The sequence below is a fragment of the Drosophila novamexicana genome, unplaced genomic scaffold (genome assembly GCF_003285875.2).
Source record: "Drosophila novamexicana strain 15010-1031.04,08,12 unplaced genomic scaffold, DnovRS2.1 tig00000770-arrow-pilon, whole genome shotgun sequence".
Classification (NCBI taxonomy): Eukaryota; Metazoa; Arthropoda; class Insecta; order Diptera; family Drosophilidae; genus Drosophila; species Drosophila novamexicana.
In genome coordinates this window covers 1452925-1472667 of record NW_020824821.1, presented here as the reverse complement: position 1 = coordinate 1472667, position 19743 = coordinate 1452925, and the positions used below count along the sequence as shown (strand labels likewise).

The 19743-nt window shown below is 44.0% G+C and overlaps 4 protein-coding genes across 11 annotated transcripts; 1 reads left to right on the top strand and 3 right to left on the bottom strand.

Moving 5' to 3' along the window:
- Window positions 1–559: 559 nt before the first annotated feature.
- On the top strand, window positions 560–1462 carry LOC115763760 (uncharacterized oxidoreductase MexAM1_META1p0182-like). The gene has a single exon (XM_030706474.1). The coding sequence runs from the start codon at window positions 600–602 to the stop codon at window positions 1371–1373; it is 774 nt and encodes a 257-aa protein (XP_030562334.1). The 5' UTR covers window positions 560–599; the 3' UTR covers window positions 1374–1462.
- A 136-nt stretch (window positions 1463–1598) lies between these two features.
- Window positions 1599–2569, bottom strand: LOC115763761 (uncharacterized oxidoreductase TM_0325-like). Its single transcript, XM_030706475.1, has one exon. The coding sequence runs from the start codon at window positions 2446–2448 to the stop codon at window positions 1681–1683; it is 768 nt and encodes a 255-aa protein (XP_030562335.1). The 5' UTR covers window positions 2449–2569; the 3' UTR covers window positions 1599–1680.
- A 353-nt stretch (window positions 2570–2922) lies between these two features.
- Window positions 2923–3999, bottom strand: LOC115763722 (uncharacterized oxidoreductase TM_0325-like). Its single transcript, XM_030706416.1, has one exon. The coding sequence runs from the start codon at window positions 3759–3761 to the stop codon at window positions 2994–2996; it is 768 nt and encodes a 255-aa protein (XP_030562276.1). The 5' UTR covers window positions 3762–3999; the 3' UTR covers window positions 2923–2993.
- Window positions 4000–5050: 1051 nt separating this feature from the next.
- LOC115763682 (heat shock protein DDB_G0288861) lies at window positions 5051–19659 on the bottom strand. 8 transcript variants are annotated; one of them, XM_030706355.1, is made up of 11 exons: window positions 15488–16203; window positions 13096–13294; window positions 10763–13033; window positions 6845–7170; window positions 6717–6781; window positions 6581–6652; window positions 6405–6509; window positions 6190–6351; window positions 5974–6123; window positions 5732–5913; window positions 5051–5380 (listed from the first exon to the last, which is right to left on the bottom strand). In XM_030706355.1, the coding sequence occupies exons 1-11, from the start codon at window positions 15905–15907 to the stop codon at window positions 5373–5375; spliced, it is 3960 nt and encodes a 1319-aa protein (XP_030562215.1). In that variant the 5' UTR covers window positions 15908–16203; the 3' UTR covers window positions 5051–5372. The 8 variants fall into 8 exon arrangements, with proteins under 8 accessions (XP_030562215.1, XP_030562217.1, XP_030562218.1 ...); XM_030706357.1 differs by having other exon boundaries at window positions 5051–5913; window positions 15488–15869; window positions 15931–16201; XM_030706358.1 differs by lacking the exon at window positions 15488–16203 and adding an exon at window positions 19540–19659 and having other exon boundaries at window positions 5051–5913.
- Between the last annotated feature and the right edge of the window lie 84 nt (window positions 19660–19743).

Below are 19743 nucleotides of genomic sequence, written 5' to 3'. Positions count from 1 at the left end.
TGTGCCCGCGCTAAAAAGTAAAAAACAAACGCAAATCGGTGTGTGTACACCGCTTGCATTTAATCAAAAATTAACAATACTCGTGATAAACAGCTCAATTAGCGGCTTTAATCGCAATTCGAATTTCACAACGTCGAGCTTAGAGAGAGCGCCAGCAGAACAAAAAAGTGAGTATTTTCGAGTTTATTTGCTATCGAAACACTTCCAATTGGAATTTCGCAACTTTGAGTGTTGCCAAGTTAGCTATTTTTGAACAAACTAAAAGTAGCTTATTTTACTAAATATTTTTATCAGAAGTTCGTCAATGTAAAACTTCTGCTATATTGGATATAAGATAATATATATATTTGTCAGCTCTATACTTGGTCATATGTACTTAAAAAACAAAGAGAGATTAAAAGAAGTGTTAGCTAGTTGTCAAATCCGTATTTTTAGCTATTTTTGCTCGTGAATGGTAGGGCACCACTGACTGCAATAGAAGCTACAGGCTTGTTATCGATAGGTCGATCGACTTTGCTACTTTGTGCGCTGCTGTCAACTTCAATGTCAAACAGAGATATCACAAGTAGTTTAGCCGCAGTAGAAGGCAAACGCATAATATGCCGAATTTCAAAGATAAGGTGATTATTGTGACAGGCGCCAGCTCTGGCATAGGTGCAGCCACTGCCGTGCACCTGGCCAGCCTGGGCGGACTGCTGGTAATTGTGGGTCGCAATGAGGCGAAATTAAAGGAAACAGCGGATAATATTCTGGCTGCAGGCTGCGCGCCGGCGCTGCAGCTGCAAGCCGACATGAACAAAGAGGCGGATGTGGAGCAAATCTTGGCTGCCACCCTCAAGCAATACGGCAGACTAGATGTGCTGGTCAACAATGCGGGTATCCTTGAGATGGGTAGCATTGAGAACACTACCCTGGAGCAGTACGATCGCGTGATGAACACCAATGTGCGTGCGCTCTATCAACTAACCATGCTGGCCACTCCGGAGCTGGTGAAGACCAAGGGCAGCATTGTCAATGTGTCCAGCGTGAATGGCATACGCTCCTTTGCCGGCGTGCTGGCCTATAATGTGTCCAAGGCAGCCGTGGATCAGTTTACGCGCTGCGTGGCCCTGGAACTGGCTCCCAAGGGTGTGCGTGTGAACTCTGTGAACCCGGGCGTAATTATTACGGAACTGCAAAAGCGCGGCGGACTGGATGAGGCAACCTATGCGAAGTTCCTGGAGCGCGCCAAGGAAACGCATGCACTGGGCCGACCCGGCGATGTGCATGAGGTGGCGGCAGCAATAGCATTCCTTGCTAGCAACGATGCCAGCTTCACAACGGGCGTCAATTTGGCTGTGGATGGCGGTCGTCATGCCATGTGTCCGCGATAAGATGGGGAAAATAAAAATTATGTACATATGAGCTGCATTATATTATATAGTTGGATAACATGAGAACAAAACGGTTCTCATTTGAAACACGTTCCTGGTTAGGATCTTTGTTATTCCTTCGATCTGTCTGTTGCAGTTGGGTAAGGAACTGACGGCCTTTATCTGTAATTCGAGCCTAATCAAGATTATTCGCTTTGTGAAAGGCTTATGACTGGCTAAGGAAAGCATTTCCTATATATAACACATCTTTATTTCAAAAGGCACAAAATAAATGCACATAGTTATCTTTGGTAAGATTTGGTTGTGGTTAACGTGGGCACATGGCATGGCGTCCGCCGTCTACAGCAAGGCTGAGGCCCGTGGTGAAGCTGGCCAAATCGCTGGCCAGAAACGTAATGGCATTGGCCACCTCCTCTGTGGTGCCGGGTCGGCCCAAGGCATGTGTGGTTTTCGAATGCTCCAGGAACTTCTGATATGTGGCCTCGTCCATGCCGCCGCGCTTGTGTAGATTCGTGACCGTAACTCCGGGATTAACACAATTTGAACGCACGCCCTTGGCCGCCAATTCGAGGGCCACGCAGCGCGTAAACTGATCCACGCCCATTTTTGAGATGTTGTAGGCCAGCACGCCGGGAAATGAGCGTATGCCATTCACGCTGGACACGTTGACAATGTTTCCCTTGGTCTTGACCAGCTCCGGAGTGGCCAGCATAGTCAGGTGGTAGAGCGCACGCAAATTGGTGTTCATCACACGATCGTACTGCTCCAGGCTGGTGTTCTCAATGCTGCCCGTCTCGATGATACCCGCATTGTTGACCAGCACATCCAGTTTCCCGTATTGATTTAGCGTCTCGCTCCACACACGCGCCGTTTCCGCTTCCTTGCTGATGTCGCCCACAACCAGAGCTGTCGCGGCACCAGCTGCTTTACACTGCTCGGCCACCTTGTTGAGATTTTCCACATTGCGTCCGTTAAGCGACAGGCAAGCGCCGTATTTGGCGAACTTAACGGCCGTGGCGGCGCCTATTCCGGAACTGGCGCCTGTTATTAGCACGACTTTGCCGGCGAAATTCATGGCACGCAAGAGCTGCTGATTAAATTATGTAACCACTTGCTAGGCTTTAAATGCGCATCTGCCGCAGCTTTTATTCTACTTTGTTTTGTCTTATTGCCTAATTGTTTTCTCCCGTTCGCTTTGATAAGAGCGAGAGCGCAAGATCGCTGCTCAGCTGTTGGCAGCGTTGCCACACTGTGGTATCAACAACAGTTGCACTGCCTGCTTGCCATCTGCTTCAGATATTGTACAACTTAGTCGCCGAAATAGTCAAAGCTCGAGGCACACTTAAATTAAGGCTGTTAATAAGTTTCTGATGAGTTCGTTTTTTTTTTAACTTTATGTTAGCGTTCATATTAACAGCGCGTACGAGCACGGAACTGGCTGCCAAGCCGCTTCACAAATTCTGGCAGCGTTGCCAGTCTCTGTAAGCGACTGTTTAGCGAGCTGTTAAGATTTAAATTTAAATGCTTGTGTAATTACTGGTATTTCCTATATAAGACATCTTTATTTCAAAAGGAACAAAATAAATGCATTAAAACTTCTTTGGTCATGCTTGGTTGTGTTTAACGCGGGCACATGGCATGGCGTCCGCCGTCCACAGACAAGCTGAGGCCCGTGGTGAAGCTGGCCAGATCGCTGGCCAGAAATGTAATGGCATTGGCCACCTCCTCTGAGGTGCCAGATCGACCCAAGGCATGTGTGGTCTTCGAGCGCTCCAGGAACTTCTGATATTCAGCCTCGTCCATGCCGCTGCGCTTGTGTAGGTCGGTAACTATAACGCCAGGATTGACGGAATTGATGCGCACGCCCTTGGGCCCCAACTCGAGGGCCACGCAGCGCGTAAGCTGATCCAACCCCATTTTCGAGATGTTGTAGGCCAGCAAGCCCGGAAATGAGCGTATGCCGTTCACGCTGGACACGTTGACAATGTTGCCTTTGGTCTTGAGCAGCTCCGGAGTGGCTAGCATGGTCAAATGATAGATGGCACGCAGATTGGTGTTCATCACGCGATCGTACTGCTCCAGGCAGGTGTTCTCGATGCTGCCCGACTCCATGATGCCCGCATTGTTGACGAGCACATCCAATTTGCCGTATTGCTGCATCGTTTCGCACCACACACGCTCCGTGTCCGCCTCCTTGCTGATGTCGCCCACAACCAGAGCTGGCGCAGCACCAGCTGCTTTACATTGCTCGGCTACCTTGTTTAGATTTTCTACATTGCGTCCGTTAAGCGCCAGGCAAGCGGCGTATTTGGCGAATTTAACGGCTGTAGCGGCCCCTATGCCACTACTGGCGCCTGTTATTAGAACAATTTTACCGGCGAAATTCATGGCAAGCAGCGCATCTGCTGCAGCTTTTATTCTATTTTGTTTTGTCTTATTGTTGTTTATCGGCGTTTTTTAAAGCGAGAGCGCAAGATCGCTGTTGGCAGAGATGCCACACCGTGTTATCAGCAACAGTTGCGCTGCCTGCTCGGCCGTCTGCTTCAGATTTTGTACAACTTTGCTGCCGAAATGGTCGACATGTGAGGCAACCTAAAATTAAGGATTTATAAAAGTTTTTGAGTAGGACGTTTTATTTTTTTTGAGAACTATACGCTTGCTTTGATATCAAGAACGTTAGCAGGAACGCAGTTGGCTGCCAGACCGCTTCACAGCTTCTGGTAGCGTTGCCAGCTTCTGCAAGCGACAGTTAAAAAAAAATTTAAATTTAAATGCTTTTGCAGTTACTTGTACATATTTTTTTATTTATTGAATTATGCAACTTGTTCATCACCTTTACATGCACATGCCACAGCACATATACTTGTATGTCTCTGCATGTTTTAATACTATTTATTATGTGTGTTTTTTACAGCGCATTGATATATATCATTTCCATCTCAATATTAAATCTCAAACAACAAAACTGATTTGCGTTTCTTAAGGTTTTTTCCATTTGTTTGAAGCGCGCGTGTTCTGACTGCTACAACTTTAGAAAAATATATAGTATATATACCATTATATATGTATGTGTGGTTTAGTTAGCATAATATTCGATTACATTGAGTGGGTACAAATTTTTGTATACAATTTCCTTTTGTTTTTTTTTTTCGTTTTCATTTTGTGTCTTAACAACTTTTCGTTATATTTCTTTTTATAGTTTTTGTCAAGTTCTTACAGCTTAATAAATGTTACAAATGGAAGTAAAATTCATTAATAGTTCTCTCTACAAAGCTTGCTATAAAATTGCTCGAAATTTTCTGTGTTTTTGAGGAGAGAGTTGGAAGGGAATGGGTTTTGGGGGATTTCTTTAAATTCAACTATTTCTTTTCTAAGGCGAACACTTTCAGTGCATAGCAAATGAAAACTAGTAAAAAGCTGTAAATAAATTAAATTAAAAACAAAAGTTACATATTTGTTTTTAGCGTTTTTTTAATGCATAAATAGTTTTTTTGTGTATGTTTTTTTTTTTAATGATTCGTTTCGGTTTTTTCTATGCTTTTGCTTTTAGTACTATTATGTAATACAGAATTTTATGCTTAATACAGTTATTAAAAATGGTTAATTTAAATTAAACTAATTTTAAACTTAGACATTTAATAAAGGCGCGCCTCAAGCGTGCGCTGTTTTCATGTTTCTTTTTTTTTTTTTTTTGAGGGTTTCCGTATTAACTTCAGCTTTTCATCAAACACAACAAACAATTCAATGTGTGTGTTTGTGTGTGGAGAAAATAATTTTCTGGTATTTGGCATGAAAATCGATTTAAATTTTCAGACAAACATAACGCATTAATATCATTGAACTTAAATAAAAGGCAGATTCGACAGAAATTAGTAACATTTTAGGGAGAGGGGGCGGGGAGGATCCAGTAAGGCGAGTGTGTGGATCTCAACGTGTGTGTGGAACTCATTTGCAGCTCGGCATGTAGGTGTTGTTGTTGTGGTTGTTGTTTTGTGTAAACTAAAAATCTAGAAATAGTACAATACATATATATGGATAGTTAGGCATAGTGTTGGGCGCGAAATCCGCCATTTAACAAGACGACAGCTTAAGAATTGAGATTTAATATGAGGTTCTCAATCAATTCACAAGAGCACACAACAAAAGTTACAAAATGTAATGAGATAGTACGCGATTGAGTCAATGAACATGCGACAAACATGCGTTCCACATGCCATAATATGTGTCTGTGTGTGGATGTTGACTGTGAGTGTGAGAGGGAGAGTATGTGTGTGTGTGTGTGCGTTTACAGCGTAAAATAGAAAATACATTCAGGCCGCAAAAATAATCCACTCGGGTTGAAGTTTAACTACTACCACCTTGTCCCTTATCGTAGATAAGCTCCTCGCATATCTTGAGCAGATCCGCATTCTCCCGAGACTTTTGTTGCAGCTGCTCAGCCGTCGAGATGCGCGAGACTTCCTCCTTTTTGAGTAAAGCTTTCAATTTTTTCACCTCATCCGTGTGCTCTTTTGTAAGTGTGGCCATCTTTTTGTTGGCACTGCAAAAGGAAATAAACTGTGAGATTGCGAATTGGGCAAAATATGAAGAATTTTCATACATTTCCATTTGCTGCATGGCATGGCTTTTCATTTGCTCATATCGCTGCTCTTGCTGTCGCAATTTGTCCATTAATTTCTTCTTCTCCTCCAGCAGATTCTCCTCGATCTGTTTTAGCTGTGAGGTCATCTCCTTGCTCTTTTCATATTTGCTACAGCCAAGTAGGTTGCAATTAGTATAAAAATATTAACAGAGATTTCCTAGTAATTCTTCTTACACATGGAGATCGGAAAATGTCGTTTCCAGCGACGTTAAGTGATGATAATTCGAATCACGATCTGTTTGCACTTCCAGCATTTGCCTTTCATGGTTTTGTACCAGCTGCTCCTTATCATGGATCAGCTCTGCAATGGCTTTTTCGTAGGCTTCAATGACGCCGCTGTGGATTGTGAGTTTAGTGAGAGGAAATATTATTAAGTTAAGGAGACCCACTTGAGTTTTGCGTTTGTTTTGTCCTTTTCTGTAATCCGTTTGACCAGCGCCTCTTCGCGTTGCTCGGCATCTTTAAGTTTCTTTTCAATGTCCTCGGAGCGGGTGCTACGGGTAGATATATTATTTTATTTTTTATTTACGATACGTTCCACAGATTGAAATCCACTTTTACTTACACTTCATTTTTGATTTTTTTCTCCAGTTCATCCATGTTGTTGTATTTGTTTGTTTTGTCCTCCGAGTTCAAGCTGCGAAATACAAGAAATTTTATTCATTTATACGTTCCACATATTTTTTTTTAGCGCTATTTACTTTGAATTATCGAAGGTCTTGTTGCAATCGTTATCGATAACATCCACACTCATTTTTGCATGCTTCTGTGGGTAAGATTTGGTATTATTAGAGCTCGTTAGCCACACTCGGCATACTTCACAACTCACTCTTGTTCTATCCACTGGCGGCTTGAAATCCTTTTGAGCTGCAGCTGCTGCTCCTTTGGCACAGGGTTCAAATGTAAGCGACTGATTGCTACCGCTGGTCTCGTGCTCCTCCAATGTGGGACTCAATGCACGTGTTAAATTGTTGTTGTTGCTGAGTATGTTTAGCAGCGCCTGCTCCTGCTGCTGTTGCTGCTGTTGCGACTGATTCACTGGCACCGGAGCACCCAGAAGCGGATCAAATTTCAATAGTAACGAGCTCCGATCGATGGGCGCATTGTTGCTGCCTTTTGTGTACAAATAATCGAAATCTGATGAATTGAGTATAACTATATGTGTTTGCGTGTGTGTGTTTGCGGCAGTTATAAATGTGTGCGTGTGCGTGTGTGTGTGTGTGTGTGTAGTTGAGATACGAGTGCATGCGCGTGCATTTTGTTGTTGTTGAATGAAAAAGAGATAAACACAAAAGTTAGTTGATAAATATATATATATATAGTACATATAATTAAATTGTATCAGATTTGGCATATTATGACGTTATTTCTTAAATGCTTACGCATATGTTATATGTATAGATAAAGCAATAGAAACTGGGCACATGACAAAGATTGACGTTGTTGGGTTGGGCATAGGCGACTTTGAATTGCGCTGCTAGAATCAGAACTAACATCAGATATTAAATATGCGACACTTCGAACAATACACATTTTACATGATATTTAAATGATGTTTCTCTGTGCCAATGTACCCCACATAGAAGTACATGTGTAGCGCCCTAATGCCCAGCACGTATCTGAATGCGCTCTCTTGTTCTTTGTACTTCACCTTTGAAAACAAAAGCGGCAGGAAAAAGGCGACGACGACATTTAAATATATTGCGGCATGACTCAAACTGGGCGATACCCTGTAAAGGGGCGCAAGTGTTGCCAATCCAATCTTTAAAAATGGCTAAAAAATACCTGAATCAGCTTTTGCAGCGGAAATTGCTAAAAAAATAGATTTAAACATTTTAACTGTTTCCGGCTGAAATTGTTCAAACTTAGCTAGAAAAGAGCTGAATTGGCAACACTGGTCTTACCCCGCCCTAATTGGGCGAGGTGTGCCGCACAGAAGCCGCATTATTTGGCCAACATGCGCGCAATATAAACAAATGTCAAATGGAAGCGGCTTTAAAAATAGTAAAACGTGGAAACCCGGGCAGGCCCAGATAAACACAGATACATGGCATATAAGAATGCGGGTCACTCAACTGCAGGGCGTAAGGAAACCAAAACAAAAATAATATTATCCAAATACAAATCGAGAACAAAACAAAAAACAAAGCCGCAATTGCCGTTTGTGAGTCATTTTATGCAATAGTAGGAAGGCACGAAGCGGGTTGCTTTTTTTTTTTTTTATTATGAACCGTGAACTAATTGACAAACTGATGCATTGACAAGACACAATGGTAAAGGAAAGAGCGTGAGAGCGCGCGCGAGTCAGAGCTTGATGAGAGTAGCTCTCGCGCGAAAAGTTTTTACACTGTGCTGCGTTTTAGTTGCTTGTACGTCTGTTTCTTGTCAACTTTTGCATTTTCAAGATTTTTTACAGTTATTAAAATACTCAATGTTAACCGTGACCACGCAGCACCCACACGCACACACAGACACAATACAAGGCACATGCACAGCTACACACAGACGCACACATACAATCAATTTTTACGCTCTCGCTCTCATTGGAAAAAATACAACTTTTTACTTCAGTCTACGTCTTCAGATTGTGGCTTTATTTATGCTTCTTTTTGTTTTTTTTTTCTTTCGCATTTTGTCATTGACACTTTTGTGTAACTGGGCAAGTTGTTGTTGTTGCTGTGTGACCAGATGCTTTGTATTTGAGCGTATTTGCGCAAATTTCACCAGGCAAACATTTCGCAAATGTATGCTATACACAGCCAATACAATAAATATTTGTTTTTATATAAAACATTTTCAATTACATTTGCAGGTTTGCTGGTACTCCACGAAAAGAAGAGACGTTGTTGTTTAGCGACAACGCGACGCGGACAGAGGCTGTGGCTGTGGCAGCAGCGACAACGTCAAAAGTTGGAAACTAACTGAAATGGAATGCTAATATGCTTACTTTTCTCCGATGCCAATAAGAAAACCAGCGCACGCACGCACACACACCTACACACAGCACACACTCACACGAACTGAGTCAGAGAGCGTACGCGGAGAGTCGCGAGGCAACTTGGATTCTGACTGGAGTGTGTGACAGTGACGCGTATGCAATGAGCAAGTGCGATGCGCCAGCGCCAAGAGAGTGTCTCGTCATATGGTGAGAGTAAAAAACCGTGTATGTGTTAGTGTGTGTTGAGTACACGCGTGTGGGTTCTGGGGCTGCTTGCTCACTAGCGTAGTAAAAGTGCATGAGCAAGTTCTATGCAAGATTCTCATGCTTAGTGTGTGAGTGGGATAGTGAGAACGACCAGCTACGGGCGCAATGCGCTATGAAGAGACTATAGTGATGAATGGGCATAACAAATATTTCACTAAAAAAATGTGTTTTAAACAAATGCAAAGTAATATCTATTATCTTTTTTTTTAGAAAAGATGATTATTTGATTTAAGCTCTTTCTTTGTTAACTGGGTTCCACTGTAGTTGCCTCCCCCTCTACCAACTAGACTTGACCGAGAGGCAGTTCTATCGATATGCACTTATCTGATTTGTATTAGTATATAGAGTTGCATTTGTTTTGGCAGCGATAACGATAATTGCGGCAAGTTTAAAAATGAATTCATTAATGGCAAATTAAGTGAAGTGTAAAGCGTGAAGTGGGCGAATCATTAAAAGAAATTTTTTTGCATACATGAGCAATTTTCCAATTAGGAAACGCCTTACGTTAATAAGCCAAAAATATAAATGCGCTCATCGGGGGCACACACACATACACGCGCAGAGGCAGTCAGACAAATGGACAAACGACAGTTCATCAATTGGGCAGCGTGACGTCACATCGGAGACATTTGCGTTTATTTTGTTGCGGCGATTACGGCATACTGATAAGGGTTCGAGTGCGCAGAGAGCGAGAGAGTAACATTGAGAGACCAAAAGTGCTGTCAGATTGGGAGCGTAAGTGAGGGCGCACAAAAAAACGTGCACCCAATTCGATTCCGCACGTGTGTATGTGAGTGTGCAAAGGGGCAATGCGGCATTTTCGAAGTACAACGGCTGCATTAATATGCATTTAAAGCAACAATACAACATGCAGACAGCTGTGCGGCAGACAAAAATTATGCGCTTAATTGACGTCGCATTGTTGTCGTTGTTGTTGCTTCCTTTCCTGTTTATGTGCCGTTATGTTGTGGTATTGAAGTTCAGGTTCATTGCCTTGCATGTGGAGATTTATTTTTACAGTTAGACGCAGTCTAGGCAAGCGGGTGGCCCATGCAAATAAACTATCCTCGGCCCTGGCTTGTGCCCACATTTCAAGTTCAAATGCCAAAGCTGAGGTAATCTTCCCCGTCTCCCACGCCCTGGCAACTCATGAGCTAAGGTCACGAATATAGCAGACGACGTTGATTTTAATGGACAATGCGATAGGTAGGGGAGGGGGAGGGAGGCAGTGGTGAGGGACGTGCACGATTATTAAATGAATATTGAATTTAGAATTGGATGCGTGTCGTGTCACGTGCAACGTGCACGAAACCTAGCTATCACGTTATTGTTAATTTTGAAATTGGAAATTATAAAATATTATTTTTCTTTAAATTATTATTAGAAATTGAATAGAACAAAAACACAAAAAGTACAAATGTTAGGTTTGTGCTCGGGTTGAAAAAGTGCGACACGCACTCATCTCTAATTTTTGTAATGAAATTTTAGTAATCGGATGCAATGCAAATAGAATAGGGGCGTATGTTAGGGGGCGTTACTTACTGTTGTTGTTGCTGGCTCCGTCGTGAAACTCTGCATCATGGAATTGTTCATCGGTTACGCTGGCTTTCTTGCCCCTGGCCAAGCTGGCCAAGCTACCGATGCACTGTGGCTGCTTGAAAATGTCATCAGAAATGGGCGACATGGCACCAAAGTGGTCCACATAGACATCCTCCTTTTCATCACCGGCACTGAGCTGCTCCTTAACGGACAGTCTCTGCTCCTCCACATAAGCTGGCACATCTGAGTGGATAGACGGACGCTTGAGTTGGATTGGCAGCTGCTCCAGCTGCGGCTGGTGCTCTTGCTGTTCTGAAGCTGCTTGAGACTCGGCCAGCTGTCCTGTCGACTCCTTGTCGACGTTGTGGATCGACTGATCCACATCCATAGGCTCCAAATCATCAGCCATGATATTCTCCTCGGTAGCCTCTAGTGCCGGCGATGCGTCCTGCTCCATGCAAAAAGTGCGTCGCATTTGATTTGATCCCAATCCACGCTGCTGCTCCTCCTCCTTGCGCAGATCCTCTACGAAAAATGTGCGCCGCTGCTGCTGCTGCTGCTCCTCCTCCCGAGCTGCTTGCAGTGATGTGCCATAGGTGGCATTCAATTGATTTTCCTCCTGGCCGCGATCATACGCTTGGGACTCGCTGAACCGCTTGGCCGCCTGTTGCTCTGCTCGATCCGTGCTCACCGAGAAGGTGAGTCTTTGTTGGCCGCCGGCTGCATTCAGCGGCACGCCAAAAGTTGCCCGCGGGCGTTCAGCTCTCTCAATCGACTCCGGACTGGCGCTGTCAAAGGTGCCATTGAGTGGGGAATTGCTAGGGAGGGGCTGCTGCTGCGGCCCCTCTGGGCTGGCACCCGTCACGGTCAATTGTATGGGTAGCGGCGACCTGGCTATGACTCCGCTCAGGCACAGCTTAGGCTCGGCGGCGGGCTCAATGTTCGCCTGTTCCAGATATTGCATCTCCTCCTGCTCGGCCGGCGCATGCGGTGAGCGTGGAAAGTGCCTCGGTGATTCCGCAGGTGATCTTACAGGGAAGCTGGGCGATGTCGGCCCAGAGCAGCCATCCTGCGAGCCAACACCTATATTCAGTTCCAGTGCTGGCAACGGACTGGGCTGCTTAGGTACGGGCGCCACAGTTGCCACGGGCTTGGGCGGCGACGCTTGCAACTCTTCCACGTGCCTGGCTGCACTCGCCATGACGTCTGCCGGCTGCTGTGGCTCTTCAGGTGGCTGGGCGTAGGCCTGCAAGGCCAACAGCTCCACCAGCTCCTCAGGCGTCTTCATGCGATGTGTGGGTATGGGCGGCGATGTGGGCAGCAGCTCACCTGGCTGCGCCTGCAACGTGGGCGAGATTGGAGCTGCATCGGATGGCGGTATGGGCTGCTCCAGCAGTTGCCCTACAGACTGCTGCGTCTGCAATGGAGCAGAGACTGGCACTGCTTCGGGTATCTGTAGTGGGGAGAGTGGGGCAGAAGCTGCAGAGTCTGGAACTGGTTGCTCCACATCTTGCTTCTTCTGGTGTGTGGGCAATGGTGGTGAGAGCGGAGCCGGAGCAGGAGCTGGCTGCGAGACGGTTTGTGCATTCGGCGTTGTATGATCCTCAATTTTGTCTGAATCTGAAGCTGTGGGCACTAGTTGCTCCAGCGGTAGGTCCATAGTTGGGATCGTCTGTCCGGTTGGAGATATTGGAGCTGGAGCAGCAATTGGTTGCGACGTGGCTGGCTCCTGCTCCTTTTGCATGGATTGTTCTAGCTTTGGGGATTGCTCCTGCTGCATGGACTGCTCCTTTGGCACGGGTTGTTCCTGCTGCATGGACTGCTCCTTTGGCACGGCCTCCTCCCGCTGTTCCTCAACTTTCGGCATCCCCCTTTGCTGTGTCGGCTGCTGAGCCTCCTCTTGCTGCTGCATTGCCCCGTCCAGCAACTGCTGCTGCAGCTGCTGACGATCCTCCGGTGCAAGCACATCCTTTAGCAATTCCATTGTCTCATTTATATCATCGACATCCATTGGCTCGCAGCTGTCGTTATGAGCCGCATCGCTCAGCGTATTCTCGAGCGTTGTTGCTGTCGCATTGGACAGCTGCTGATGCTCCAGAACGTCATTTAAGGCGCTCGAGTAGGCCTCCAGCTCGGACTGGTCCGCCGAGAGCTTCCCGCTGTTCAGGGAAAGACACTCGGCATAAACATCCGAATCGGAGTTGTATTCGTGCTCGCTCAGCTTAAGCGTCGTCGAGCTGAGCACCGGAGCACATGCATCCGCCTTCAGTTGAGCTGTGGGAAGATGGGCTTTGTTAAAAAGTAGGTTCATCTTTATTTTGTTGACGGACTCTCACCTTCCATTTCGACGCTGAGCGGCGCTAGTTCTGGTATTTGGGTCTCATCGAACTCGGGCAAACCCGTGAATTTAAGCAATGGCTGCTCCTTGTCCCGCGGCGTGCTCGGCTGCGATGTGGAGCGCATTGCCACGACCAGTGCCTTCTGCTGCTCCAAGTTGTGCCTGGCCGAACCTGGCTTTACGGCCAGCGGACTCAGCTGCAGGCGGCGCATAAAAGAAAGAAAACGAACAGATCGTTAATCTTAAAATTAAAATTCAAAAATTAATATACTCAACAATTTGCGCATCGCGTGTGAAATGCAAAAAAAAAATTTCTTTGGGAGACTTGCGAGAAAAAAGAAGAAAAATTGTGAAAAATAAATAAATTAAGGGGGGCAGCTAACGTAGTCCAAGCAATTGGCAACCGAAACGTAAACAAGCCAAAATCCAATTAAAAATTACGAATCATCATCATCATAAACATGGGCGACAGCAGCTGCCCGGCTGAACCGCTGACATGTCCCAATTGGACGCAGGGGCACGGCAGGGAACAGCTGGTGACCAAAATAGGACACAATCCGGGTGAAACGATTACGCAAAATAGTCAAAAGGTAGACCCTGAAATGTTTAATACCCTAAAGAGACCGAATAACGGTGTATGCAGAACGTATTCAACTTGTATTTAATACAATCCACAACCAATTTATATACAACTTTAATTGCATTCCACTTTTGCTGAAATATGTTCCTTGTGGAACACATTAATCACAATCTATGCCAGAGTGGAACCTATTCAACGTGCATTCAATACACTCCACAATTAATTTATATGAAACGTTAGTTTCATTTCATCTGCTAAAATACACTACTTTAATAGCATATATCGATATGTTGATTGTGGAATGCATTCATCCCAATCTGTGCTAATTAGAGTAGAACCTATTGAATATAATCTACACCCAACTTATCCGAAACGCCAATTGCATTCTGCGTCTGCTAAAATACAACATTTTAATAACTTTTATCGATATGTTTCTTGTGGAATGCATTCATTACAATCTAATGCAATAGTTCTAAGAAAGTGGAACGTATTTAAAAAACAGAACAGTACAGATTCAATTTATGTTCCAGCATAGCTCAGCATACGTGGAACGTTTTAGAATATTTGCGAAGTGAAAGTGAAACCTGCTCAACTGACATTCCACCACAGCTAAGCATATGTGGAACACATTAGCACCTTAAGCTTACAATAAAATAGAGCTCGAAAGCTAGCTATGTAGACCCTATATACCTATAGCATAATAAAAAAACAGCTTAATGTTGTTCTGAGGAACGAATACTATTGACACAGAATTCTATCAGAACTATATTATAGGCAAACCATATAACGCTAGTCACAGCTGACCAAGTTTGAGGCAATGACACATCCACACACATCTACACATACACTCTCACGCAGCACACAAACGACGCAGTCAACCCGGTCGGTTGCCCGGCCCGAGACGAACGAAAAGTAAATGTCATTAAATTTAGAAGCAGCCCGAAACATGGTGGGGGAAATTGGGGTAGGGTGAGATTAGGTGACGCGAAGCCGGGGTAAGTGGGTCGCCTGGCGGCGTCTGCTTGTTGCCAGTGCAAAAAAAAAAATGAAAAAAAATATCTGAATAGGAATTAAATCTGTGGCGTGTGGCGATGTCGGCGGCCAATTGCAGGCGACGCTGTTGGAAGGCCTTGTGGCCCGTCAATGCAAGCGAAATTTAATTAGAGCAATCGCAAGCCGCAAGGTTAAAGTCAGTCGGGAGCGGGTTTTATGGGCGGGGAGGGTAGGGGAAACAGGGCAGGTGATTTGCAAACGGGGTGCGCCTGGGCATTAGGCACGATGACAAATTACGTTTTGTGTGTAACAAAATTGGACTAATGGGAATTTATCTAGCGAACCTTGTGGATCCTGTTGTACAGAAACGGTGAATATGAATTACATTTTTATAATCCAAATTGAAGTAAACACAATCCACAAGCAGCTTATCGTGTATAAAAGTGCAGCAAAAGTCAAATACTTTTCAAAGCTGAAGCTTCTAGAAGCGAGAAATTGTGCAAGCTTGAATTTGATTTAATGCCAAGTCTATAATTATTCTGAAACGCAATCTTAATCCACAGAATTCTCACCTACAATCCACACAGTTTAAACATCCGCTCTATCCCCAACCCGCAACCCACTTGCATTCTTCACTCTCAACCCCTTTTACCAATCCACCAGTTTCTAATTTACACTTACAATCCACAACTAAGATCCACACATTTCCTACATTTCACGCAGATTATGAGTTTACAATCCACGCGTTTTCCACCTACAATCCACTCAAAACCCACTCACAATCCACATCCGCCATTCATTCACAATCCACACCTACCTCAAGGCTCATTGCCTGTAAATGTTCCATTTCACGTGCGGTTACTTGATCCAGATTAAAATTAATCTCACTGAGTAGCTGTTTGATGGTTTCCCTAGTGCTGTTTGTTGACTTGGGTGGAGAGTCTGGACATGGAACAGGCGCATCCACGTGATCTATCAAATCTTTGTGCTGCCGCTCCAGGCTATCCAAATCCTGGGCAGCTGAATCAAATAAACTGTCCAGTTCCGGGTCAATGGAACAGCGATCCATGGCTAATGTGATGAACGCGGTGGAGCTGGATAAAGAGTGCCTGGAGCTGGGCACAGCTGTTGGGGCACTGGAACTGCAACTGGGCGAGGCTCCGGGTGCGGACGCGGGCTCGGTCTCTGGCAGCACAATGCTGTTGGGTCGCTTTATGAGATTCGATAGGAAATCCATTTGTTCGAAAATAATTTTCTTACACACGATTTGCTGCACGTTCTTTTCGGTTCGGACTACGGTTCACTGCGCGTGCCACAGACGGGAAAACAAACAACTTTTGGCGCTTGGCTTTTCCACTTTATGTATTATATATATACATATAAAACTGTACATATATATAATTCTAGCTAAACTTGTGTAAAATCTGTATTTTAGAGTTCTGCTGTCGCCGCCTGCTACTCGCACATTTGGCATTCAAAAATATTTGATTTTTCTGCGCTCATCATTGAATAATAGATCCGATTTATACGCGTCGTCCGCTTGCGTTTGTCTTGACTTACACGTTTCGTGTCGTTGTTTGAAATCAATTTAAAAATATTTTTCATTTCAATTTGCCGTGCGACCGCAACGTGTATATGTGTGTGTGTGTGAGAGAGATCGAGACGAGAGCGAGACGAGAGAGAGCGCTGTCTATTCGAATGACATCCACAAAACAATCGTTTTTGGGCTCTGTGCACCCCCAAAAGGGGTTCTCTTTATTATTAGTCGCCTTCTTTTTTCTCTCTCTCTCTGTCCCTCTCACACGATCGTCTTATCTCTGATGATCAATAGAAGGTTGTGTATTTTTAAAAGTCCCGCTAAATTTTGTGACCTATTTTGCAGTCTTTTATACCATCTTGGTATCGATCGCTGATCTATAATAGGCGCTTTTTTTCACATATAGATTTTTGCAAATGTTTTAAAATTTTGTTTCAATAATTAAAACGAGTTTTTAAGTTTCTTTAATACAGTGTAGATCACTGACCTTAAGCTACTTGGGTTCAGTTCAGTTCAGTTTTAATCATGTATTGGTAGATTTAATATCTTAGTAGGAGATAATCACTTATTAATTTAAGTAGATCAAAACAACTTTATTATAGAGGATTTATGTCAAATACTAAAATCATCTATGTAGCATATATGTAACTATGATCACATTATATATTGTATGATCTTTGTAAACTGCGATCATTGATCAAAAGATAACTCTTTCGAAATATTTTTGACTAAGAATTCTTTTTCCCGCGTAAAATATGTTCACATTTTAGGCAATTTTTTAAACAGTGAATCAGCTTTTAGAGATCACTTATGGTGATTATATGCCGTACTTATGATTATACTGCCACTCGCCGAGTGGGGATCTCACTCCGACTACTGATCACGGAAAGAAATGTTTCTAACCCTTAAAAGCTTAAATCGTTAAGCGTTTGGTTCGATAGTCATTTAAATCGAGTTGTGTGGGTGTTTCGTGCAATGTAATTTAATTAGCTGCTTAATTGAACCTGCAGTCAATTTATTGATCTTGCCACAAGGTGACCGTCTTGGAGGCGCAACCGACGCCAACTAATCCACAGAATGCAAAGCGAAAAAATGCAACCACAAAAAAGCAGAGAAGAGCGAAGCGCGAAATAATGGGGCAATGCAGCTTGGGCTAATGAAAGAAAGCTACGTTTGTTAAGAGCTCAGCTGGGGCAGCACCCTGTACACGGCATGTGGATGCCAAGTGACAGCCAGAGACATGCAATCCCGCAGCAACCATTGTTGCGCATCGTGCACTTGAGGAAGTGCTCCACTTGGCCCCCCCCCCCACCTGACCGCACCCTTTAGCTGCTGATTTAGCATATTTTGAGGGAAACCAAATATCAGACGATGAGCCATGACGAGCCGGCGAGAAGGGCGGGCAAATGCGTGACAGGTGACAAGATATGATACCATACTGAACATGGAAGCAGTTCCCATTTCACAGTTGCAGTTCCAGTTGCATTTAAACAGTTGCAGCTGCATTGCATTTAAGTGCAACATTAGACAGCATTTGGCCAGCGGCACAGGCAGACACAGTCAAGGCGTAAACAAGAAAAGAGCACTCGTTTTGACAGTGAACGACTGGGGGATACCCTGTAGCGAAAGGAAAAAATTCACAAATTGGTTGCTAAATAACTATAATAATTATGACATTTTCAGGGTATAACGATAGTATTAAATTCTGTATAATATACCTAATCTCAAGGCTCAAAGTCTATCTTCTTATATTGAGGCTGTTGGGTAAATGTATCAAAAAGTAACATATTCCTTTTAATAGACATGTTTAATACGGTCTCTGTTTAGTATCTATTCCAAGTAAAGGGTATCAACACAAACAAGCCAAGGGGACGCCAAAGACAACATCAAGACGATGATGTTAAGGAGGGTAGAGTGCAGGCAATTTGAACCTAGCCTATAAATAGACGGAAAACAAATGCGGACGGCATCGTTTCATGTGGGGGAGGCGACAACGTCGACGACTTGTCAATGAACTTTGCCATGCCGGAAAGTAGCCGAAAAAGCGCCTAAGATGCCGCTCAAATGTGACAAGAGATGGGAAGAGTTGTCATGAAAAAAATCTGACAGGAGTTAAGTTACCAGGAACAGATCATGCCTGCAGACTCGTGGCCAGGAAACATATTCTTTTATGTATGTGTATATTTTTTTGGCACAGGCTGGACGCCGTCAGGCATAAACAATTGAACATGTCAAGTGCAGATGGCAATTTACAGTTGAAACAGGCACAATTAATTCGTATATAAAATACATATATGCCTATTCAATATATATTCGGTATTTGCGCACTTCGCCTACCACATTTGGTGGCCAATGGTCCAACGATGCGGGCTCCCTGGACTTCAAGTGTTTGCCCGGCTTGTTGCCCATTTGGCTGGTTATATAGATATATATAAATATACTGCGCGTTAGTCAACGTCCGATCGCCACGACTTGTAGAACGCACTGAACGTCAACAACAGGCAACACCAGCGGCAGAAGCAAGCCATTATAAAAAGTAATAGGGGCTGCCAGACTAATAGAGGCCCTGTAAGCACGCGCCGCAAGTGGCGCTTCTTCTTGCACACTATGAATAAAATATGAATAAATAACTTTTGAGCTTATTATTAGATAGTAATAAAATGTTCAATGCTTCCGCTTCAGGGCAATCCCTTATGGAATACTTCTTCATAAAGAGGGGGCTGTATTATAAGTCAAATATTCCGTTCCATACGAAAAATAGTGTCCTTGGCAGTGTTGCGAACTGTCGCAGTTAAATCATCATCTCAAAGTGCTAAATAAGCATTCTGAACACTAATCGGCAACCGACCTGCCAATGCTGGTCAACACACACGGCAAGATCGACTGGGCCACGGCTGTTGATCATGAGTATATATGGATACTGTTAATACTCCATATAATATACCCCAATTCTTACAACTTTTATGGGTATAAAAACAAGCAAAATGTAATGTATGGCACCAGGAGTAACAAACACTACAACAACAGCGAAAAGCAGCGACAACATTTTTGGTTTGCAGCGAGCGTTCAGCGAGCAGCCCATCGATCAACAAAAGCCAGCGAAGCAATTGCCAATAAAGGCAGAAAACTGCAGAACGCGCGATCACTGCACATACACACACACACTCTAAACATGCATGAATATACATACATATACATATATGTATGTGTTCATGGTGTGTATTAGAAAGTGAATGCTAATTGTGTCTTATTTTGTTTTTAACGGCACGCCCACTCGCCGGTGGGCCTGTAACACGCTCTGGCAACGCTGATTGATTAATTATTTGGCCTACCTTTGCGCCGCCATCGTTTGTATTGAGCTCCTTTAACACGCTGCGGCTGCCGAGACTCACATTCAGTTGGGGAGAATCCGGGGCATCTGCTGCATTTAGTTCCATGACATGGGATTTGTGTGTTTATCTGAAGAAAACAATACTTATTTTTGCAAATTTTAACAATAACAAATAATTTTAGCGCAACGCGTAAAAAAAATGCCG

What these genes read in the sequence shown, in the direction of transcription:
- LOC115763761 (XM_030706475.1), bottom strand. Translation starts at nt 2,448, where the DNA reads ATGAATTTCGCCGGCAAAGTCGTGCTAATAACAGGCGCCAGTTCCGGA.
- LOC115763760 (XM_030706474.1), top strand. Translation starts at nt 600, where the DNA reads ATGCCGAATTTCAAAGATAAGGTGATTATTGTGACAGGCGCCAGCTCT.
- LOC115763722 (XM_030706416.1), bottom strand. Translation starts at nt 3,761, where the DNA reads ATGAATTTCGCCGGTAAAATTGTTCTAATAACAGGCGCCAGTAGTGGC.
- LOC115763682 (XM_030706354.1), bottom strand. Translation starts at nt 15,907, where the DNA reads ATGGATTTCCTATCGAATCTCATAAAGCGACCCAACAGCATTGTGCTG. An exon ending in TACAGGCAATGAGCCTTGAG is followed by an intron (nt 13,295 to 15,487) that starts GTAGGTGTGGAT and finishes CGCCGCCTGCAG; the next exon opens with CTGAGTCCGCTGGCCGTAAA. An exon ending in GCTCAGCGTCGAAATGGAAG is followed by an intron (nt 13,034 to 13,095) that starts GTGAGAGTCCGT and finishes ATCTTCCCACAG; the next exon opens with CTCAACTGAAGGCGGATGCA.